Raw genomic sequence first — 24,017 nt, 5'->3', positions numbered from 1 at the left:
CCAGGAACTATTTTGTGCCGTATCATAATGTTTTGATATGAATATGGACATTATTTTCTAGTGCTTTTTACTGAACTATTTTACTATTTTTTTACTGGTGATGCGGATGTATTTTTGTAACTTTTTTCTAGTAAAGCTATAAAATGAGTTCACCTGCCTTTTCCTTATTTTTATTATGTCTTATTTATTAAAACATTATGAAATAATGCATAAAACGTTGAAACAGTGGTATGATAATGCTTGGAATTTGAAAATGATGTAAAAAATAACATGATAAATTATAACCTCTAGTGGTAAAAGTATTGAACATGGAAGGTAACCCCCCAAAAGTTACAAAAATGCTTTAGAAGGTCATCAAAATTTCTTGAAAAAGTTGATCTCAATCGGGGAAAACATCCAGTTCAGGATACTGCTGTCAAAAAACGATTTCCCATGAAACGGGCAGTTGTCCTGTTGAGGGCACTTCATTGTGGGGTCTATGACCCCATGTTTGCAAAATTAAAAAAAAAAAAACATGAGGAAAAGTGTCTTAGATTTAGTTGTACTACAACTTACTAAGAGTGTTTTTTGCTGTCACCATTATTTCTGGTAGTGCCCATGAGAGTTAAGTTGGCCTGACTGCTACTGGTTTCCTTAAGGAGACAGGCCACCATCTGAAAGGTAGGCAGAAATCCAGTTTCGATGACAGAGGCAAAGTTGCATATGTCTCGAACTGGTATACCCAACCTAAATGGACCTGACAACCACTGACTTAAAGAGACAGGCCACCATCCAAGAGGTGGGCAGAAACCCAGTTTCAACAAGTGAGGCAAAGTTGCCTATGTCTCGAACTGGTACATCCAACCTTAAGTGGGCCTGACAGCCATTAATTTATTTAATGAGACAGGCCACTGTCCAAAAGGTGGGCAGGAAACCAGTTCCAAAGAGAGGGGCAAAGTTGCCTAAGTCTCTTAGATTTGGTTGTACTACAACATACTAAGAGTGTTTTTTGCTGTCATTTGATTTCTGGTAGTGCCCATGAGAGGGTTAAGTTGGCCTGACTGCTACTGATTTCCTTAAGGAGACAGGCCACCATCCAAAAGGTGGACAGAAATCCAGTTTTCATGACAGAGGCAAAGTGGCCTATGTCTCGAACTGGTATACCCAACCTTAAGTGGACCTGACAGCCACTGATTTCTCCAAGGAGACAGGCCACCATCCAAAAGGTGGGCAGAAATCCAGTTTCAATGACAGAGGCAAAGTCACCAATGTCTCAAACTGGTATACCCACCCTTAAGTGGGCCTGGTAGCCACTGATTTCCCTAAGGAGACAGGCCACCATCCAAAAGGTGGGTAGAAATCCAGTTTTGATGACAGAGGTAAAGTTGCATGTGTCTTGAACTGATATACCAAACCTTAAGTGGACATGACAGCCACTGATTTCCTTAAGGAGACAGGCCACCATCCAAAAGGTGGGCAGAAACCCAGTTTCAGTGAGAGAGGCAAAGTTGCCTATGTCTCGAACTGGTACACCTAACCTTAAGTGGGCCTGAGAGACACTGATTTCCTTAAGGAGACAGGCCACCATCCAAAAGGTGGGCAGAAGTCCAGTTTCGATGACAGAGGCAAAGTTGCCTATGTTTCGAACTGGTATACTCAACCTTAAGTGGACCTAATAGCCACTGATTTCCCTAAGGAGACAGGCTACCATCCAAAAGGTGGGCAGAAAACCACTTCCAGCGAGAGAGGCTAAGTTGCCTATGTCTCGAAATGGTACACCCATCCTTAAGTGGGCCTGACAGCCAATAATTTCCTTGAGGATTCAGGCCACCATCCAAAAGGTAGGCAAAAATCCAGTTACGATGACAGAGGCAAAGTTGCCTATCTCGAACTGGTATACTCAACCTTCAATGGACCTAATAGCCACTGATTTCCCTGAGGAGACAGGCCACCATCCAAAAGGTGGGCAGAAACGCAATTTCAATGAGAGGCAAAGTTGCTATATTTCAAATTGGTACACCCAACCTTAAGTGGGTCTGACAGCCAGTGATTTCCTTATGGGGAAGGCCACCATCCAAAAGGTGGGCAGAAATCCAGTTTTGATGACAGAGGCAAAGTTGCCTATGTCTCGAAATGGTATACCCAACCTTAAGTGGACCTGATACCCACTGATTTCCCTAAGGAGACAGGCCACCATCCAAAAGATGGGCAGAAAACCAGTTTCAACGAGAGAGGCAAAGTTGCCTATGTCTCAGACTGGTACACCAACATTAACTGGGCCTGACAGCCAATGATTTCCTTAACGAGACAGGCCACCATCCAAAAGGTGGGTAGCAACTCACTTTCAACGAGAGAGGCAAAGTTGCCTGTCTCAAAATGGTATACCTGACCATAAGTAGGCCTGACAGCCACTGATTACCTTAAGGAGACAGGCCACCATCCAAAAGATGAGCAGAAATCCAGTTTCAACGAGAGAGACAAAGTTGCCTATGTCACGAACTGGTACACCCAACCTTAAGTGAGCCTGATAGCCACTGATTTCCTTAAGGGGACAGGCCACCATCCAAAAGGTGGGCAGAAATCCAGTTTCGATGACAGAGGCAAAGTTGCCTGTGTCTCAAACTAGTATACCTAACCTTAAGTGGACCTGACAGCCACAGATTTCCTTAATTACACAGGGCACCATCCAAAAGGTGGGCAGAAATCCAGTTTCAATGATAGAGGCAAAGTTTCCAGTGTCTCGATCTGGTCTACTCAACCTTAATTGGGCCTGATAGCTACTAATTTCCCTAAGGAGATGGGCCACCATCCAAAAGGTGGGCAGAAATCCAGTTTTGATAACAGAGGCAAATTTACCTGTGTCTCGAACTGGTATACCCAACCTTAAGTGGACCTAATAGCTACTGATTTCCCTAAGGAGACAGGCCACCATCCAAGAGGTGGGCAGAAACCCAGTTTCAACGAGATAGGCAAAGTTGCCTGTGTCTCAAACTGGTATACCCAACCTTAAGAGGACCTGACAGCTACTGATTTCCTTAAGGAGACAGGCCATCATCCAAAAGGAGAGCAGAAATCCAGTTTGGATGACAGAGGCAAAGTGAGAAATCCAGTTTCGATGACAGAGTCAAAGTTGCCTATGTCTCAAATTTGTTTACCCACCTTAGTGGACCTGACTGCCACTGATTTCCTTATGGAGATAGACCACCATCCAAAAGGTGGGTAGAAATTCAGTTCTGATGACAGAGGCAAAGTTGCCTGTGTCTCGAACTGGTATAACCACCCTTAGGTGGACCTGACAGCCACTGATCTCCTTAAGGAGACAGGCCACCATCCAAAAGGTGAGCAGAAATCCAGTTTTGATGACAGAGGTGAAGTCAGAAATCCAGTTTCGATGACAGAGGCAAACTTGCCTGTCTCAAAATTGTTTACCCAACATTAATTGGTCCTGACAGCCAATGATTTCCTTAAGATGACAGCCCACCATCCAAAAGGTGGGCAGAAATCCAGTTTCAATGACAGAGTCAGAGTTGCCTATGTCTCGAAATGGTATGCCCAACCTTAAGTGGACCTGACAGTCACTGATTTCCTTAAGGAGACAGGCCACCATCCAAAAGGTGGGCAAAAATCCAGTTTCGACGACACAGGCAAAGTTGTCTATGTCTCGAACTGGTATACCTAACCTTCAGTGGACATGACAGTCACTGATTTCCTTAAGGACACAGGTCACCATCCAAAAGGTGGGCATAAATCCAGTTTCAATGACAGGAAAAGTTGCCTGTGTCTCAAACTGGTATACCTAACCTTAAGTGGGTCTGACAGCTACTGGTTTCCTTAATGAGTCAGGCCACCATCCAAAAGGTGGGCAGAAATCCAGTTTTGATGACAGAGGCAAATTTGCCTGTGTCTCAAACTGGTATACCCAACCTAGCTGCAACCCCTTTCATTCCATTTCCTGTATTTCCATTCATACTCAAAGTCTTTCTTCCATCTTGCTATCATGGTGCAACTGCTGAGGTTTTCCTCCTGTTACACCTTTCAAACATTCTACTCTTAGTTTCCAGTTTCATGACAGAACGACCTCATAGATCCCAGGGTTAGGCCTTTGGCCTAAGTCCTGTATTCCATCCCATTCCATAATCGGTTTCCAAAGCTTGTAGTGAATGAATTTCAGTGATGACTGATAAAAACTAAAAAGAAAATGGGTGAGGTGAATAAGATTTGGAAATCAAGTAGACTTAAATTTTACACACAAGCATGATTATACACCAGTCAAGTATGAACAGTAGTGGCATATGGACATGCATCATGGTATGACAGTGAAATTATATCTATGAGATTTTGTTGATCAAAAAATAGAGCTTTAAGTTCAAAAGTTCAAGCAATTCACCTTATATTTTGATCATTTATTTATGTGTTTACTTATTCATTTATTTATTAATTTATTAATTTATCTCTTTTTCTTTTCTAATAACTGATCTCTTCTTTCTGCATTTTGTATTATCTTCTGTAACTTCTTTCAAATGAACACCATACTCTTTGGAAGCTTGAATTTCAAGTCAGTGGACCCTGTAGGCTTGTTCCATATGGCAAGGGTTTATCTTCTGAATAATAATAATAATAAGAATAATAATAATAAGAAGAAGAAGAATATTAAGAGCCAGACGCAGATAAGACAATGATGATGATGGTAATGAAAGCGAGGTGTTCCTCGCACCATCCCAGGGTCAGAATAGTAAGCAGTCACAGTAGCATCAGCCGGTCTCCTGTGGGCACCAGCAGAGTTAGAGGACCATTGGATGAAAACTATGAGACAGGAGGTGAGATGATGGAATATAAATCACAGGAAAGACATGAGAGGCGGAATTTCACAGAAGGCGCTTTCCGTCCCATGATTTGGAGGCAATGATGATGAGTGCTCTGTTTCAGAGGTCAAGGTTTCCAGTGGAAAACACATGCAATATATGACGAAACAGAAATGTCAAGTCTTCATTGTATAATTTTGTGTTTGCTGTTCTGTTGACTGTAACAAGTGGATTTTCTGTAATTTAGCCTAAATCAAAATCTCTTCATATTATATTACGAGTCAAAAATATTTGAAAATTGCGAAGAATTCATTTTATATTTGTTGTATTTACCAATTTCTGGCGACAGTGATGTAAGTTTAATCTATTTTACCCTAAAACGAAAAGGTTCCACTAGGGAAATATTTCACTTCGACAGATAAACCTATGAGATAAGTTTACTTGTTTATCTGTTGAATTGTACTCTTCATAACTTGATATGGAATGTTTATTAATCCATCTGGCTTAATATTATGCAGGACCACGTGGTTGACTAACAGTCGTATATTTTTTTCTTGGCCTTTTGAAGATATTGCTTTGGTATTTGATTCTTTTGGAAACCTACCTTACTTCGAATCTCCATTGGCATTCTAGCACTAGATGTATTTTCAAGCTTCGTTATTAATCTGTAGAAAAATCTACAAAATCTTTTAACATTTTCCTGAGGTCACAAAGTTGTTTACTATGGGACTCTGCTTCAAAGAATGCTGAGTTCAGTACCTTGCTATTCTAATGGTTCGCTGGCAGGTAGTAATAAGCAAAAGAAAAGCTGGACAATCAAAGCTGTATTCTGTGTCGTATCTTTATGCTGGAAAATTACACAACTGATGACTGATTGTTTGAATCACTTGGAGTTACAGAATCTGACGGGGAATCCTCTTGAACTTTGGTCGGGGACAAGCAGCAGGTGGCTGACCTTCATAAGTGCTACATACGACGCTCTTCAAGTCTTCCTCAGCTTTGTCATTTTGTTTCTGTAAAATTAGAGAAAGGAAGTGGATTACCTGGCGTCCCTGCAATATGCTAAACCGAATCAACCTCTCTAGATAATAAAGTTCCCATAAACATACTTCCATTCATTTCACCTGTCCCTAGTCGATTTAACATCCTATCACCTCTCACCTCCTCTGCTTTAGTGGGAAGGCTGTTTTAATTCATATAAGTTAAGGGGAGAATGATAAAATGACCACTTGAGAGTAGATTAGATTAAAGGAAGATAGGTAAGAATGTATTCTTTTATGCAAGGTCAAGGGAACCAGCCTGTATCTTGTAACACTGGGGTACATAGTGACAAGGTAATCTGTGGCGAACTTTAAGGAGAGAGTGTTGAATTGACAAAGGCTATTGAGTCAGTATGAAAATGACAACTCAAAGGGGGATGTTAAATTGACCCAAACTTTATTTTTGCGAGATGAATGAAGAAATAGTAAAGTGGTGCATAATTCTCTAAAACTAAATAAGAAATGATGGTTTCAACTGCAACGATGGCAAGAGAGATGGGTTTACCAGAACAACAGTGTGTGAGGTATTCCTTTAAAAAAAACTTGCAAGAAGTGCATTTATGAGATACATTATTCATAAACATTCGAAATTAAGGAAAAAAACTCATGGTAAAAGGAAAATTGTTTCCCAAAAACTAAGCCAAGATGAAGCTTGTTAAGTTTTCTAATAGTATGACTTGAGATCTATTCGAAGAGGAATGCCTCAAACAGTCCACCCAGTGGGGAAGATGAACACTGTCAAGTTTTTAAGATATTTTTGATGCTATTGGTGTGGAGGGGAGCGAATGTAGCTAAGAGGCACAAGTTAATATAAAACCAAACAAAAAAATTGTGAAAAGAAGACACTATAATAAACGCATCATAAAAGTCCAAAAATTAGAATGGGAGCAACGTATAAAAATCAGCAGCTATAAAGTAGGTATGAACAACACCTTACTTGAAACACGGGCTGGACATTATAGTTGAGCTGCAGTTATTAGGTCAAAAGACCATGCTAGTCTTGAGAGATAATGTGTATCTGTGCCTAAATAGGATTACTATAAATGGTCTGGAAACTAAACTTCTGTCAAAGGAATTTATTGAAATGGTACCTATCATCTTAAACCTAAGGACATTTCATTTCTCAAAGTATATGGTATGAATTATTGCCCACTAACATTCAGAAAGTTTCTTGAAAGCCTACATTCAAGAGGAAAGCAAATAAATCACTACAGACATGGTCTTAACCTAAGTTCAAACATGCATGCTGCATTGTATACTCGTCCACGTACTTGACTATATTAAAAGGACAACACTTAAGCCTCTGATATTTACCCCATTGATAAGAATCCAGGGAACCCAAGTTGGTTCGGGATCCTTCAGGGAATGGAACTTCACTCCAGCTTCATGGAGTAGCTGCTGACCCTCAACTGAAGATGCACATGTTTTAATATTTGACCATTGGTCTTTAGCGCCAACTTTGTGAGCACACTGGAATTAAACAGATAGCAAATATTAATTATTTCTTATTCTTTAGTATGAACAGTGCAGGCAAACCATTCATCTATGGTTGAAGAGTTTGCATTATTTGATAGTTTGGCATGTTAGATATCTAAGGGAAGAATTTCAACTTTGTGTCTTAAATTTAACTTTGTTAGAATTATCATTCAGCCTGCAATATAGAGTATATTGATTGTTATTGTTTCATATGTTGGAACCATTACTTGTTAGAACTATTATTGATAATGAACACAAAAACAATCTGTCTATAGAAACAGCCTTATCGTATTTCTGAAGTGGGTCACCCACTTAATAAGAGCATCAAAAGAGATACTTATAACTCTTCTCATGACGAGACTACTTGCATAACATGTGCTACATGAGGGACAACAACCCACTGGAAAGATAACTTACCTTTTTTCCCACAACAAAAGGAGGAGGCAGGGGATTTGAGTCTTCACTCATAAAACAAATGGCAAGTTTCATAAAGTGCTTGTGAGAGACATAGGCCTTGGCACACTCCAGTATCATGTTCCCGGTGCATTCATCAGGTCCGTGTTGACAGGTGAAGTTGTAACCAGTCTCAGAGGTGTTTCCTGCCAAGAAAAAGAGGATTTGAGTGTGTGATTATGTATATATATATATATATATATATATATATATATATATATATATATATATATATATATATACATGTGTATATATATACACATATATATTATGTATATACTTATACATATGTATATATATATATATATATATATATATATATATATATATATATATATATATATATATATATATATATATCCCTGTGTGTGTGCTACATATATATACATTGTCTCACAATAATGAAAACATGAAGAAATGTTACAAACAAAAAGTATGTATTGGTCAAGATATTTAAAATGCCTCTGTCACATTTCGTCCAACTCTTGTGCATTTGATCACTGAAGTATTATTAAAAGCAGCTGCGTACACCGGTAGAGTCATATGAAATGGGTTTTTAGTTTTCTGTAAAAGAAGACTATTTAGATGGCTTTGTCTGTCAGTCAGCGCTTTTTCTGTCCGCCCTCAGATCTTGACAACTACTGAGGCTAGAGGGCTGCAAGTTGGTATGTTGATCATCCACCCTCCAATCATGAAACATCCCAGATTGCAGCCCTCTAGCCTCAGTAGTTTTTATTTTGTTTAGTGTTAAAGTTAGCCATGATCGTGCGTCTGGCACAGCTACAGGTGCTTAAAACACAGGCCACCGCCGGGCTGTGGCTAAACTTTTCATGGGTCGCAGCTGAGAGTTTCATGGGCCGTGGCTGAGAGTTTCATCAAGCATTATACGCTGTACAGAAAACTCGATTGTGCCGAAGAAAATTCTCCGCATTTTTTGCTTGTTTAGGGTTGAATTTAGCGTGAGTACAGACGTATACCTAATGTTAGTGTAGAGGTTTTTGGGCCTCATTATGACCCATTTCCGCTTGTAACAGTCCGCTAAGGTCTTTTTCAAGTTCCGATGATGGTCGCTGTTCCATACGGCAGTCTGAGGCGTGGGCACTACCCTCAGTTCCTTTTTATCCGGGTTTGGGACCCGGATGAGTGTAGAATTTTCATGGTAGGGTTGTAAGGGAAGTTTGTTTAAAAGCAAGCGAAGAAGAGGAAGTATGGGGTTAAAGCATAGGAAGGAGGAAATTCTCTCTCTCTCTCTCTCTCTCTCTCTCTCTCTCTCTCTCTCTCTCTCGTTTCTAGGAAAAGTCAGCAAGCCCCTTCCTCCAGAAGTCGCGTTACCTTGGGAAGCAAGTGTTGTTTATTCGAGCCATAAGGATTATAATACGATCGATCTGTTAATAGTTTAGACCTTATGGTCTTGACAGCTTCTTGTTGCCTTCTGTGCTGAACGATAATATTTGGAATGTGAGAGTGATTGCAGGGCACAGTGTCAAATCAGTTGGTTATGTTATTTATTTAGTAAAAAATAGCGCTATTTATTTTTTCATAATTTTTACATTTTGATGTGTAGTTCTACGGAATTTTTTATTGTATAGTTCTACGGGTTTTTCAGTTTTGTTTTTTTGTTTTGTTTTTGAACTGCTATTGGCCTTGAGCAGCAGCAAATGACGTCATTCAAAAACATATTGCGTCAAACGTAGTGTCTCATGACAGCATTCGCTGTCCACGTGACCAGACGCTGCGCCTTGGTTTCCTCTTGCCCCGAGAGATGATGAGCTTTTTTCGGTTAGCCCCCAGCGCTTCAGGCTGTTTGCTTCCTCCTATTTGCCTGTCATTCTCTGCTGCTCTGTTGAGGCGCTCAGCTTAATCAGCCCTTGGCAACGAGCATCACTTTGGAAATTTTAAGAGTAGAGATGTTTTGATGGTGTCGATTTGTCATGGAGGAGTCAATCTTTCTGAAATTCTCTAATGCTCGAAGCGTGAAGATGAGGGCCTTCATAAAGGATATCGTCCCCTTTTGTTCGATCCTATGGATGGTCAACCTAATGCTTATTATCTACCCAAGGCCGTAAGAAAGTAATAAAAAGAAAGGAGAAGAAAGACCAGTGGTTTCATGTCGGGACAGAACACTCCCCAGCCGCCTTAGGACATCCTTTTTTATAGTGAAGCTTTAAATTTTCCTATTCTGCAGCAACAAGATTCTTTGCGTTAGGGTTGAAATGAATGCTTCATTACGGTGGGAATCGCGTGAAGGTATGCAACTTACTTGATTTGTTTAAACTGTAAATGATGTACAGACCATTATGGCTTTTAAATGTTTGGTTTGGTGACTTTGTTTTTCTAATTATAGAAAGCTGCTTTTACTAGAAGGTGGCTTCAGTATTTAAAAAAAAATCAAGGTACTCTGTAACATTGTTTTTAATGGAAGCATTTTCCTATTATTCGGTAATGCTATCATAACTGATTTTAGGAATTTTTATTTCTTAAATTTTGGGCCCCAGGCTCTGATAGGAAAGAGGAGTGTGGATTGCTTTTGCCTTGTAAAAATACCAGGCAGTTCCAAACCCTGAAACATATCTTAGAAGTCTGGTGTAAACAACAAGTCGTAATGAAACCCGAATTGAATTGAATATAGAATTTAGGCTACTGGAACCTATAAGGCCATTCAGCGCTGAAACGGAAATTGATGGTAAAAAGGGTGTAACAGGAGGAAAACCTCTCAGGTGCACTATGAATTAATCGTTAGAAGAGGGTGGAAAATAAGATGGAAGAAAGAGAAAGAGCATATGAACGGAGGTACAGTAAAAGGAATGAAAGGACTACAGCTAAGGGCCGAAGACCCGCTGCAAAGGACCTTAAGTAATGCCTACTGTGCACCGCATGAGGTGCACTGACAACACTAACCCCCTACGGGGACGTAATGGAACCCGAATTTCAAGAGCATAAGACAATAGGAAGTCCTGATTGATCAGCCTGTTTGAAGCAATATTTTGGACGTCATTAAGCCTTTTACTTCAACACTGCTACGAAATCTGCAAGGAATTTAGTAGCTGAACACCAAGGTCTTGCCTACCACCACGCCAAGCGATATTCGTCGTAGGTCCATAAGACGATTAAGGGATTTCCTTTATAATTAAGAATCTCTAAAGAAGGGTTTCCACATTCAACAACGAGGAACATCCATTCTTTAAATTGGCAGATCACTGTGCAAGTAAGCAGGGCATAAAAGCTTTCATATTGTTTAATATATTGCTGCGTCATGCATTTGCAATGGAACTTTTCTTTCTCTCCTGATTTTGATTCTTCTATCCTTTTGACGTGCATTTTCTGTCTGGATGTATTTTTTATTTAAACAAGAGATGTTTGCCTTATATTCTGATGTATAACATTTTCAGCTCCATAACTTTCCACTTCATTCACCATTATGTTTCATCGATTATATTCTGAAGAGCAAAATACAACTGTAGTATGATTTCCAAATAATCATCATTAGTATATTTACAATATTATGTACACAGACATGCCTCTATCACACACATCTGTACAAATGTCTCTGCATGCTAGAGAAACTGAGATGGAGCAAAATGAGTCCAAATTTAATCTAACTACTGTGCGGGGAAAAAAAAAAAGCGAAAATGACAAGCATTTTCCTATATCGCTGACAGCAGAGACCGCATTTCGTTAGGGATGTTAAATGATTAGGGAACAAGGAAAATAAAGCATTTCATTTCTCTTCTTTTCATGAAGAGAATGAAGTCTGGTCATCACAGTAACTCATCACGAGATCCGGCGAATTCATAAGAATGATACCCGTGAATGTTTCTAAGAAGGCGGTGACGTGCAGTTTAGCAGCTCGCGAGAGCAATGCCACGATAATAAATGCAGAAAGGGAGGGCGAAGAGCATTGACGACGCAAGAGTAAATGTAATACAGGCTGCAGAGATACTTACATATAATTACTTTCAGGAACATTCCTAGACAGTGACCCCAAGGGTTTTAACCCGGTATGTATCCATCTTTGCGGCGTTGGGGATGACCGTAAAAGCATAAACAAACGACTGTAAATATCATAAAGATAATGACCCCAAGAAATATTAGTCCCAGACAACGACCCCGAAAACCCTTTGAGGGTCACTATCTAGGAAAGATCGCACTTTTACAACGAAGATGAGTTTGTCTCACCTCAGCCCAGCCGTAAGCAACGAGTTCGACCGCCATGATACCGTTGAGTTCCCTCCACGTTGGTCCTAGCTGCTCCTTGACGAACTGGCGACATGCTGGGCAATAAGTCTCATCATATAAGGAAACCTTCACTGGCTCTGCTCCTGTCATCTGTGGGAGAGAAAGAATTAAGTGGATTACACATGTAAATGATCCCGGAGCTGCTGGAAGTGTTTAGTTTATTTAAGAAACAAATTTTTCTCTTATAAGAGTGTTAATTGTTTTTGTGCCTGAAATTTAATAATAAAATGCTCTTTTATCATCTTTTATCGACATTGATAGTAAATAAAGACAATTTTTAGAGGTCGTATGATATCATTTATCATATCCAGACTATTTGTTCTGATTACCATTACTTAAGGCATGTGTGTTTTCTTTGCTAGTGCTGAACTACTTGATCATTTTTTATTGACAACAGTTATTGCAGTTTTACAGACAATATTGTTGTCACTAGAAGCTTTTTCTTCAAAACATTATTTATGATTTAGACTAAGAATTTTTTTACTTGGAAGTCGCATTAATTTCACAGAAAAAGAAGTAGAGTGCCCTAGGAATTGTATGGTGAAAATCCCGATATAAACATACAAACCTCTGATTTTATATACCTATTATGCCTAGTAGTCGTGGCTACAGTATCTCAAATCAAGGGATATCTTGACTAATGCTTTTTTGTTGGGGGTTACCCTAAAGATAGTTACTTCTAAAACTTTCCAAACATCACAATTTCCACGATATTTTAGTAAATATCATTCAAAGTGAATATGGAATTGGAGTAAAAGGGTAACAGAATAATGTCATGTGGGAAAATGAGACCCATACAGATGTTGAAGGAAGGGAAGAAGCAGTTGATTCAAATACATATTTCGGAGTCACTGTAACACATGAAAGCAGAAGAGGTGTATCACAGAAGAAAAGACGAATATCTGCATGAAACAAGCAGATATGAGGAAGAAGTGTTGAAAAGGGCTAGCGTAAGTGAAGAAATGGATTTTATGTATTTTCGAGATGGTTTGGTTATCCGGGGCGGTAGGGTTGTAAGATAGATGCATAATTTGAAAGGGTTGGGAGAAGAAGTGGTAGACTTAGGACGTAGTAGACAAATGGCGTGGAAGAAGTACTGAGATGGAAGGGCCTCAGCGTTCGGGAAATAAGTGTGTTTGTATGTGCAAATATAATAATAATAATTATTATTATTAGTATTCAGAAGATGAACCCTATTCATATGGAACAAGCTCACATGGGCCAATGACTTTGAAATTCAAGATGAAGGTCAATAAATGGCGCACTGTGTTTAAGATGGTTCGATGAGGTGCAGAAAGAGTATGTAGATGCATGAAACAGCAAACATGGAAAAATTCAGCGCAAGTAATTAATTTTTTATTCATTAGTTGAAATATGAACATAAGAGTAATCATTGTCTTGTTATTCCAGAGAGACATCCTACTAGGGGAAACATATATATATATATATATATATATATATATATATATATATATATATATATATATATTTATATATATATATATATATATATATATATATATATATATATATATATATATATATATATATATATATATAATATATATATAAATTTTCTGACTAACGTCAGGATCAACCCCAGTCTCTCAAACAAAAGTGCCAGGGCGCTACCAGTTGTGTGGGATAATTTGTAGTGCCCTGGCCTTTCATTTGAGAGACTGGGGTTCGGTCCCCTATGTGAGTCAGAAATTTATTTTTGAGAAAAATAAATGGTACTAATCACACACACACACACACACATTATATATATATATATATATATATATATATATATATATATATATATATATATATATATATATATATATGTATGTATATGTATGTATATATATAACCACAAATCTTATTTAATACAGAATTCACAATACGTTGGGAGTAAAGGCAATGAAAGGGAATTATAACTAATAAGTGCTTCTGCCCAGCCATGATTTGAACTTGAGCCTTTGGTTTAAAAACACAAGTAAACAGTCGACTGTGACCACTCGACAGGAGCACTTATCAATTATCATTGCCCTTGGGTGTAAATTTATTCCTAAAGTGTAGTGCATTCGCTTTTAAACGATATTTGTGAATAGAAAAAGTTATACTTGTACGAGTGACAAAAATTCAAACGCACTGTATATATGTATATATACATATATATAAAGTATATCGTTATATATATACATATATATATATATATATATATATATATATATATATATATATAAATATATATCCGTCTATATATATATATATATATATATATATATATATATATATATATATATATATATATATATATTATATATGCGTGTTCAAGTGACAAATTTGATAAATTATAGCTTACATATGACAATATATAAATACATATACATATATATACATATATATGTATATACAGTGCTTGAATTTTTGTCACTTGTACACATAAGTATTGTCGATAAGAATATCCAATTTTAAATGTACACTTGCATATATATATATATATATATATATATATATATATATATATATATATATATATATATATATACATACATATATACTGTATATATACATACATACATATGTATTTATATACTGTATATGCAAGTGTACGTAAATTGGGTATTCTTATCCACACCACTTGCACACACACAGAAATTTACTTGCAGTTTAGTGGCAATCTTAAACTAAAAAACTAGGAAAATGCCCTTACGTACCTTGGCAATGATGTAAGTCAGCACAGGCCACACAATCGAAGCCGATAAAAGTAATATCATTACAGTCTGCGCGGCGGCTTTAGCATCCATGACGATTTGAGGAAGACTGCACAGGAGGAGATGTGGGTTCCTTGAAGCAACAACGCAACCTCTGCCTTGCTAGCGGACACCTGACTGTAGACAACGTACAGACAGACGCCGGTTTCTGGATAACGGGCTCACCCGGCTAGAAGAACCTCGACCTCTGCCGAGTTCGTGGTTTGTCCTTTTTGGACAAAATCGTGGAAACTTGCCTGCAAGAGTTGAGAATCGATGAGTGCAAGGCTGTACATGGCATTTAAGCGATGATACATGCTATATCAATGTCCATTTCAGTATTTTGGTCAATATTTCTTCAGCAAAAATATAACGGGGAAGTAAATTTCATCATTTAAAACGTTTCAGTGTCCGGACAAAGCCAGTCGATTCCATTCAAGGCGCTGGATCGCCGTACGACTCTGGAATATCCGGGCCCCATGACAGAATTCGGCACTGCCAACTGCACGACCATACTTCAAAAATCCGAGATTTGAATTAAGGGTTTAACACAGAAGAAATGCTGACCGTTGTATCCCAGACGACAGGAGTGTAAGAAAGACGAAAGGAGATGCTATCATTAGGACTTTGTGCTCATCTGGTTTTCCTTTGTATTCGGTGCAGACTCTTTTCCCTGCTTGATTTATTTTGAAAGGCGTAATGAGGAAAAGTCACTGATGTAGACAAATGCTATCTAAATAACATTTTTGTCCATTCAGTTAATGGAGAGAGATTTTTAAAAATTCCGTAACGGTTTCATGTGAAGATGACAGGAGGAACTCCTGAAATATGGTAATATTGTATTCGTCCCATAACAAAGACACCGTTAGGAACAAGAAGGGAATGCAGAGAACAGCGCTGAACCTGTGATTTGGTAATTTCGAATTCCGTTCATGTCAAAGTGACAGTTAGGGATAAATATTTCGGTTACGATTCATAAGAAACGGTACTGCTCTGCGCCTTGTCTATAATGCTTTGCCCACGTGGTACTGTGGGGCGAGTGATTGAACCCCCATTTATGACGAATAAGAAAAATAGTGAAGGAAATATAACCAAAAAGCCAAAAATTAAGGCTAAGTGATAATGTCGTAAAATAAGCAATCAATGTTAATCAGCTCAGGCTCTGGTAAAATAATGTTTTTTTTTTTACAAGCTAGACTTCATTATAGGAAAAGAGTTATAATGTAGAAAATATGAGAAAAGCAAATTAAGAACTTTCGTGAAGGGCCTCAAACATTTTGTTTTCGAAGGGAATAGGTGGAAGGTTATTTTAAAGAATGAAAATTTTGTAAAACGTAAAGAACAGCATCTTAGCTCATTCAATTCCTGTTTAAATCTCCTGTACATGCGTTACTCTCTACACCTGCATTTTAAAAAAATTGATTAAACTACCTAAGGAATCTTTTTCTTTACAAAAACCTCTTCCTTTTAAAAATTCCTTAGCGCAGACCTACTGGTCCTCAGTGTCATATTCTGCAGGTGTATGCCAAAAGATTGATAAACTTCAGTTCATTACTTTCACATTTCGAACTTAGGGTATTAAGTTAATGGAAAAGGTGTGGAGACAATTGTCTGATATGCTGACAGCAAGCCTATACATAAAGAACAATAATAAATTTTCATATGATAAGGGGCGAGTTACTAAGTATGACACTATGGTTGCTATAGTCTCACATCTTTGAACGATACAGCAGCTACACCATTTTAGAAAGAAATAATCATTGAAGGAGTGGTACTTTTACCTCCTTAACTCTCAGGAGTAAAACTTCACACACATTTCTATCTATTTATGTACCTATATATATATATATATATATATATATATATATATATATATATATATATATATATATATGTATATATATCAATATATATATGCATATATATACAATTATGCATATATATATATATATATATATATATATATATATATATATATATATATATATATATATATATATATATATAGAAATAATCAACACACAATCACGTGTGGAACAGAAATAAATTTCTGACTCACATCACGATCGAACCCAGGTCTTTCAATTGAAAGACAAGACCGCTGCCAACCAAGCCGCAGTTGTACTTATGTTCCAACTTCTCTTATGACTTGTGTGGCTTGGTTGGCAGCGGTCTTGTCTTTCAATGTGTGTGTTTGTGTGTGTGTGTGTGTGTGTGTGTGTATAAGTATAGCTCGAGTACAATTACAAGTAGAAAAATCTTCAGATCTTGAGATCAGATATGAAAGCATTTGTCAGACCATTACTCAGAATACATTCTGCTTTAAAATTCATTTCGAAAATTTGAGATCTTTGGCGAGTAACTAATTCCAATGTGAAGTTAATTCATGAACACTTCTCGTAAGATCAGTCGCTTGCTGTTATATAATATAATCTTTTCTCAGTTTTTGCACTTAAAAGATCACACGGTGATGTAATGAATCATGCACCAATCGATAATGTATTGTTCGCTAAATCACTGAATCCATATTCAGACCTAAGAAACAACAAATAACACAAATACCGTCTTTCTCGAGAGTGATGAGTTATACAAGTTAGCAGAAATTCATACTGGACCAAACCTCAAGCGTGGGATAAGAAGAGATTAAGTCAATAGGAAAACGTTATTTCTGTTGGATGAGTTTTATCGAGATATTCTGAATCAGACCCAAGTGACATATGTCACCACAGCCATAAAACCTTCGGCATGGCGTCACAAATATCAGGGCAATAATTTGGCATACTGAGAAAGGATTTAGAAGACTGGTCTATCATAAGGAAATTTGTTCATTCTTTTATTCTGCTGTGTTGTGACTGTTGTTCCCTGGTATGGTCCACAGCAACTGACTCGCATGTAAGATTGCTGGATAGAATAAAAAAATGTTAAGTTATTTGTATCTTTCCAAGGTATACAAACCAGAGCTAATACCCCTTCAGCTTGAGTTGGGATTGATTGTTTAGACTTGGTAACAAGGTAGTTAATTAAAGGAAGGAAGATGAGAAGGGGAAACCCCATTCACTTGTTGCCACTGAGCACCTTTTTTTTTTCAGTATCAGGGACTAAATATGATGATTGAGATGGGATTATAACAAAAAGCTCTGGTGTTTATACCTGTGAAAAATACAAATTACTCCTAAAGATTTGTTATTTGTTACTACAGGAAGGCAAACCATCATCTTTTACATAAGGGACTCACTCCTTAGGGGGAGGTTGTCTCAGCTGACCAGCACGTTGAATCTCCACCTGGAATTGTCACATTCCCAGTCATGATAGTGGGCAGGGGAGTGTTGACTCCTGTAACCACCTGTTCATTTGGGCATTTGGATGACAAGAGGGGATTTTGCCCTGAGCCTGAATGAGAGGTGTCTGAGGTCTTGTTCATATAGTAAAAGCTTGTTGAGTCGAATGTGACCCTATGATGGGTGTCACAAGTCAGAGGCTCAAATTATAACTTTGTGCTATCATTTGTGTTAGGCTTATCATTACCTGAAAAGTTGCTCCTAAATGCAAGGGATGGTGCCATGCCCCTCATTTCACGAACTCTGGCCAGAACTGTACAACCTCTACTTTGGTTACAGCATGAAGCCGAAAATAAGAATTTTCCCAGAAACCTCCTCACACTTGGTGGTATAAACCAAGAGTTGCTGATCTCTGACCTAAGAGGTCAGGTCTTTCCTAGGTAGCACCTTGCACTTTGCACTAGGCAAAGGAACTTCTTGTCCAGATACCACCAACAAAGTCCCAAAGACAGGAAATAGAAAATATCTTTTGCCAATAGGGACGAAAATGAGATTCCCAACCCTCCAAGTGCCAAATGAAATAAGGAAGGCCATGCAACTCACTAACATGCTTCGTCAAGACAAAGGCTTGCAGAAAGACAGTTTGAGTGTGAAATCCCAGGCCATTCCTCCCTCAAGGGCTTCTACAGCTCTTGAGTTAGGCTGCAGAGGAACGAGAGGTTTGATAGCTCCACTATAGAGTATAATGTATTTTTTTAAACCTGGCAAACTTGCACCTAGCCGCTTGCCGCTGATTGGATGGATGTCCTGTCGTCCGAATCTCACAGTTTTGTTTTCACATTGTTTCAGAATTGTGATTATACGGTCATAGAGCGAGTTAAGAGCTAAGTTATGTAATGTTATGTAAATACCAGTTGTAATAAACGTAACTATTTAGAATTTGCATACCGAATTATTATTATATTATATATATATATATATATATATATATATATATATATATATATATATATATATATATATATATATATATATATATTATTTAACAGTTATGAAACAACACTTACCGAAGCCGTAGACTAGAAATGTTTCAAACGCATGAACTTTAATGTTTAATTTCTAGCTAGAGTTTTTGCGCAATCATGCCATTAGCTGTATGGAAATAACCAAAACGGATTTATTGTACATTGCTGAAAGGTCTCTAACACCTAAGAACAAAAAACTAACGTAGAAATTTAATCTTGGCGGAAAAGTTGAGGTGGAGTTGTGGGAGGAACAGCCACAGGGTTGACACAAGGTTGACGTACTCTCAGCGGGAGGTTCAAATATGGGTTGTGGTGCTATTGTGTTCCTAAAATAATTATTAAGATGTTTATATATCACAATGCTAAAATTTTTTTTATTTAAAAAATACTGCAGACGGAATGTCATTAATATTTTAGGGTATGTATAATGGCAAATTGAACATGCACGGAATTTATGAATACATTGTTTTCTAGCTAGTGTGCTACTCTCTGCTATATAAAATTTCAGTAAATTGACTGTTCTTCAACTAGAGATTTTCAGGTATGCTTTTGCCTGGTGTTTGAAGTTCGTTCATGTACGCTTTGATCTGTATTGTCTCTTGTGGCCAGGGCTGAAATAGGTGACAGAGATAGTGAGGCACCTGCTCGATAGCCGATCTAAGCTGAATAATAATAATATTGTAAGTGGTGTGTGCAGACGACAACTCACCGGCTGTTCCTCCCACAACTCCACCTCCTCAACTTTTCCGCCAAGCTTAAATTTCTACAATAGTGCTAAAGATCTAGCCAGAAATTAAGCATTAAAGTTCATGCGTTTTAAAAATACTTCTAGTCTACGGCTTCGGTAAGTGTTGTTTCATAACTGTTAAATATATATAATAATTCGGTATGCAAGTTCTTAATACTTACGTTTATTACAACTGGTATTTACATAACATTATATAACTTAGATCTTAACTCGCTTTATGACCGTATAATGACAACTCTGGTAACAGTGTGAAAACAAAACTGTGAGATTCGGACAACAGGACGTCCATCCAATCAGCGGCAAGCAGCTAAGTGCAAGTTTGCCAGGTTTAAAAAAATAGACTATAGAGTTGGCGTTGAAATCAGATGACTGTCACCATTCATCGTAATAAACTGACGTTATAAATGATATGAGCACAAATTAATAATTGGGCAAAAGATGCATTAAATTACTTAAGCCAGTTCACCAACAAATTCTTAATGAAACACACTGTAATAGGACCCACGCCAGGTCCCTTGTTGGTCATCCAAAAAGCAAAAATCCTTTTGAGGTTTAAGAATAAATCACATAGGGGCATGACATTAGAGAAGGCAATGTAGTAGGAACTGGGGCACTAAGTTAACAGGGAAAAATTTGTAGAAGGTGCCATAGAGTTTCTCTTACTAAAACAATGCGTTATAGAAGACATTATATTGTTATGTCGGAATAAATGAAATTAAGGTTTGTGTAAGAGCGAACTTTTGTCTTTGAGATAGAGAAGTATAATCATTCCTAGATCTAAAACAGTGGCACACATAACAAGACGGAGAGCGACTGATGCACCGGGTTCGGAGGTCAAGGTGTGGCAGGACTGAAAGTTGAATGGGGGTCAAACTCAGGCCTGACTCACAAGGTTGTAACCTCATTAGCACAACACTGCAAGACCAGCCCTGCGCGAATCAAACTGTTAATCCTAGTCTTCCTTTAATAACAACTTAGTTTATATTTCCTTTTCCCATAGTTTATGAGGATGTTATGAGCTGAGCTCTCCAGGAGAGGATCGCGAAGCATCGCTGCCTTTTGCTGATGCAAAAAAGGTGCTTGAGCAATGCACTTCCTGCCTCTCATTGTATCTGGCCAAAGATGCAAATGAAAGGAAACTAAGTAGAATGCCAGTCATCAAGAATGATTACAGACTGAATGGGAGTCTTGGAAGTGTAACGTGGTCCCATGATTACGTTCTCATAGGCTTTTGGTAGTGAGACAGGAAAAAATTAATTTCCCTACGCAGAAACTCAGTCCAATACAATACAACAAAAATGTGTTTATTTTATAATTTGGTATTGGGGGTACTATGCATGCTGTTATGGCTTATATAGAGAAATGGATTGTCTTATTTATCTGGAAAGTATCAGTTCCATTAGAAGAATGATAAATATCAGTATTTTAAAATCAGAATAAGTAAAAAATGCGCTGAAGTTTTTCGGCGCAATCGAATTTTCTGTACAGCCACCACAGCGTATAATCAAGGCCACCGAAAATAGATCTTATCTTTCGGTGGTCTCCGTATAATGCCGTATGAGCCGCGGCCCACGAAACTTTAACCACGGCCCGGTGGTGGCCTGTCCTATATAGTTTCCACGATTATGACTAACTTTAATCTTAAATAAAATAAAAACTGCTGAGGCTAGAGGGCTGCAATTTTGCATGTTTAATGATTGGAGGGTGGACGATCAACATGGCAATTTGCAACCCTCTAGCCTCAGTAGTTTTTAAGATCTGAGTGCGGATAGAAAAATGAGGACGGACAGACAAAGCCGGCACAATAGTTTTCTTTTACAGAAAACTAAAACCACTTCGGAAACAATGTTACGTATATCCGAGATACGATTCATGTTTTACGTAAAACTATTCACTCTGTACAACTCATCATCTGTGTTAGAAGATAAGTGAAAATAACATTATTTGAGAGTCAAGGAGAATAAAATGAATTCTCTGACGCTGAAACCGTTCCCTGCTGATTTTCGTTCAGTTTTCGTATATTGTACAACTTTAATTTTGTACTGTAAAGCTTTAATATGAGTCACAAGCGCCAATGGAAGTTTAGATATTTTCTCTAAGATTGAAAATATCAAGCGAAATACAGGATGTTACAGATTAAGGATCAGGAGATAGGCCTCTGATTAAATTGCACATTCATAGAGCAAACTTATTATTAGTGAGTCCGACTTGAATGATTAGCTCGTGTGTAGATAAGAAGACAATGACTGTTGTACTTGAATGCATGTCTTTATTGTTAGTTTTTTTTTTCCATCGTTCTGGATATGAAAACATTCGCATGATAAAGGCCTAAATAGGCATTATCTTTCTAGTGATACCTCGCCAGGAGAGATGGCTCATGTAATTAAACAGGAGGAGAAACATATAATATAATAAATATATATATATATATATATATATATATATATATATATATATATATATATATATATATATATATAATGTGATGAATCAACAAAGGGATAAACCTCTGGTACTGAACGAAGTCAAGTGTGCTGAAGCCATTGATGAACACAATAGGTTGATGCATGGGACGTAAAAGGTTATTTCGTAACTGGCGCATAGGGACTTAAGAGTAGAGTGACTCGAACATTGGTATATAACGACATCGTTCCTTCAAGACGAAGGTCCCGGGCGTTTGTGCTTTTTTTTTTTTTTCCTCCTACAAAATAGAAGTATTCATAATATAAGGTCTCTTCATCGTACCTTTCCCGACCTGTTAAAGTTATTGGTTGGTTTTAGCCTTCTTTCTAAAAAAACATTAAACAAAAAAATAAAAGAAAAGAAAAACTCCAGGCACAAAATGTTTGCTTGTATGAAGAACAACGAAACTGTATTGCAGTGAATGACATTAACACTTGGTAATAAGAACTAATTTTTTTCGGTCATGACTCTGAGCTGTTATCAAAGTATCGCATGTTATTTTATGTTTTACAAGCTGACAAGTTGAACTGCACGTTATACCTAATATCCAGTGATGAAAACACATTCATCGTGTCTGTCGCAAATGATTAAGAAAAAGCCACTGTATACAACAAAACTGAAGTGAGTAGATACAGAACAGGAGCTTTCGACCTCCACCAAGGTCCTCTTCAGCTGTACTGGGAAAAAATTGATGATGCCCAAGGAAGAGCCCCAGACTGAAAGTTTCCATTCTAACTGCCCTTTTAAAAATTATGTATTTGTACCTTTATGTCTTTGTAAACTTAGTAATTTTTTCTCAGTACAGCTGAAGAGGACCTTAGTGAAGGTCGAAAGCTCCTGTTCTGTATTTACTCACTTCAGTTTTGTTGTATATAGCGGCTTTTTCTTAACCATTGAAACCTAATAGCTGCATCTCCGTTTCGAAGAAGATAAGATATGCTAAGGAGAACTCTGGAATAGAATTAGGCACTTGTTGAGGAGGTTGGCGACTGATGTAGCCACGGGATCAATTTGTGCCGAGAATGTCCTTGAAGGGACGTCTTCTTCCGAGCGATTTTTCAAGGTATGGCCAGTCGTCTGGGGATTCTCGTCGGCGTGTGTGTAGGACCCTCTGCTCGTCTGTCTAAGCCTAAGGTAGATGTGCAAATCTTTTTATTCATAGGCACTTAGGTTTAACTGAAAAATCTTTTGACTACTCATGCCGTTAACCTGACTGACGTATATTTAAAGCCGAAAAAACTATTGTTTTGAAAAGAATTGTTCAAAAAATACAAAAAAGTCCGTCCACTGATGAGAAAAATTCCATTTACCCCCGAAGGATAATTTTAGCAATATTTGCAAATTGCCAATTGAACCTGCGCAGAAGCAAAGGTGAAATATTGTGTTTTTTTTGTTGTTGTTGTTAAACGTAACAATTATACGTTTATTAGACGCTCTTAGGTGCATAGTGGTTGTGTTTACTTACTGGGAAAATCTGAAGTTGATAAGTTTAAAAAGAATTCAATGTGGACATAAAACCACATAACAAAACCAGTAGAAGATATGTGTGTATTGGTGCATTGCTGTAATCAGTCTTTGTTCATAAATACATTTTGTACCCCATACCACATAGTTTTTATATACTTTTTATATGTATATTCAGGAGTGAGAAACAGTTTCATGAAAATATGCCTGAGACACAATGAACTGGTTCATGTCATTTTATTATTATTATTATTATTATTATTATTATTATTATTATTATTATTATTATTATTATTATTATTATTATTGAAG

The 24,017-nt window shown here is 37.5% G+C and overlaps 2 protein-coding genes across 3 annotated transcripts in view; one reads left to right on the top strand and one right to left on the bottom strand.

The window, feature by feature from the left end:
* Positions 1 to 5,608: 5,608 nt before the first annotated feature.
* Positions 5,609 to 15,187, bottom strand: LOC136830801 (gamma-interferon-inducible lysosomal thiol reductase-like). Of its 2 annotated transcripts, none has more exons than XM_067090728.1 (5): positions 14,692 to 15,187; positions 11,927 to 12,076; positions 7,715 to 7,896; positions 7,136 to 7,291; positions 5,609 to 5,794 (listed from the first exon to the last, which is right to left on the bottom strand). In XM_067090728.1, the coding sequence occupies exons 1-3, from the start codon at positions 14,779 to 14,781 to the stop codon at positions 7,828 to 7,830; spliced, it is 309 nt and encodes a 102-aa protein (XP_066946829.1). In that variant the 5' UTR covers positions 14,782 to 15,187; the 3' UTR covers positions 5,609 to 5,794; positions 7,136 to 7,291; positions 7,715 to 7,827. The 2 variants fall into 2 exon arrangements, with proteins under 2 accessions (XP_066946829.1, XP_066946828.1); XM_067090727.1 differs by having other exon boundaries at positions 14,692 to 14,882.
* Positions 15,188 to 18,552: 3,365 nt separating this feature from the next.
* Positions 18,553 to 24,017, top strand: part of LOC136830913 (putative ankyrin repeat protein RF_0381) — a 25,217-nt gene continuing 19,752 nt past the window's right edge. Inside the window, exon 1 of the mRNA XM_067090886.1 lies at positions 18,553 to 18,724. Coding sequence (XP_066946987.1) covers positions 18,553 to 18,724 — 172 coding nt within the window. The remainder of the gene's footprint in view (positions 18,725 to 24,017) is intronic.

Source organism: Macrobrachium rosenbergii, chromosome 47, assembly GCF_040412425.1.
Source record: "Macrobrachium rosenbergii isolate ZJJX-2024 chromosome 47, ASM4041242v1, whole genome shotgun sequence".
Lineage (NCBI taxonomy): Eukaryota > Metazoa > Arthropoda > Malacostraca > Decapoda > Palaemonidae > Macrobrachium > Macrobrachium rosenbergii.
Note: the sequence above shows the minus strand (reverse complement) of the source record. Positions and strands in the feature narration are given on the sequence as shown.

Coding starts and splice junctions, on each gene's coding strand:
- LOC136830801 (XM_067090727.1), bottom strand. CDS start 7,831: ATGATACTGGAGTGTGCCAAGGCCTATGTCTCTCACAAGCACTTTATG. Junction 7,292..7,714: donor CTTTTGTTGTGGGAAAAAAG/GTAAGTTATCTT, acceptor GTTTAATTCCAG/TGTGCTCACAAAGTTGGCGC. Junction 5,795..7,135: donor CCTGGATTCTTATCAATGGG/GTAAATATCAGA, acceptor CTAATTTTACAG/AAACAAAATGACAAAGCTGA.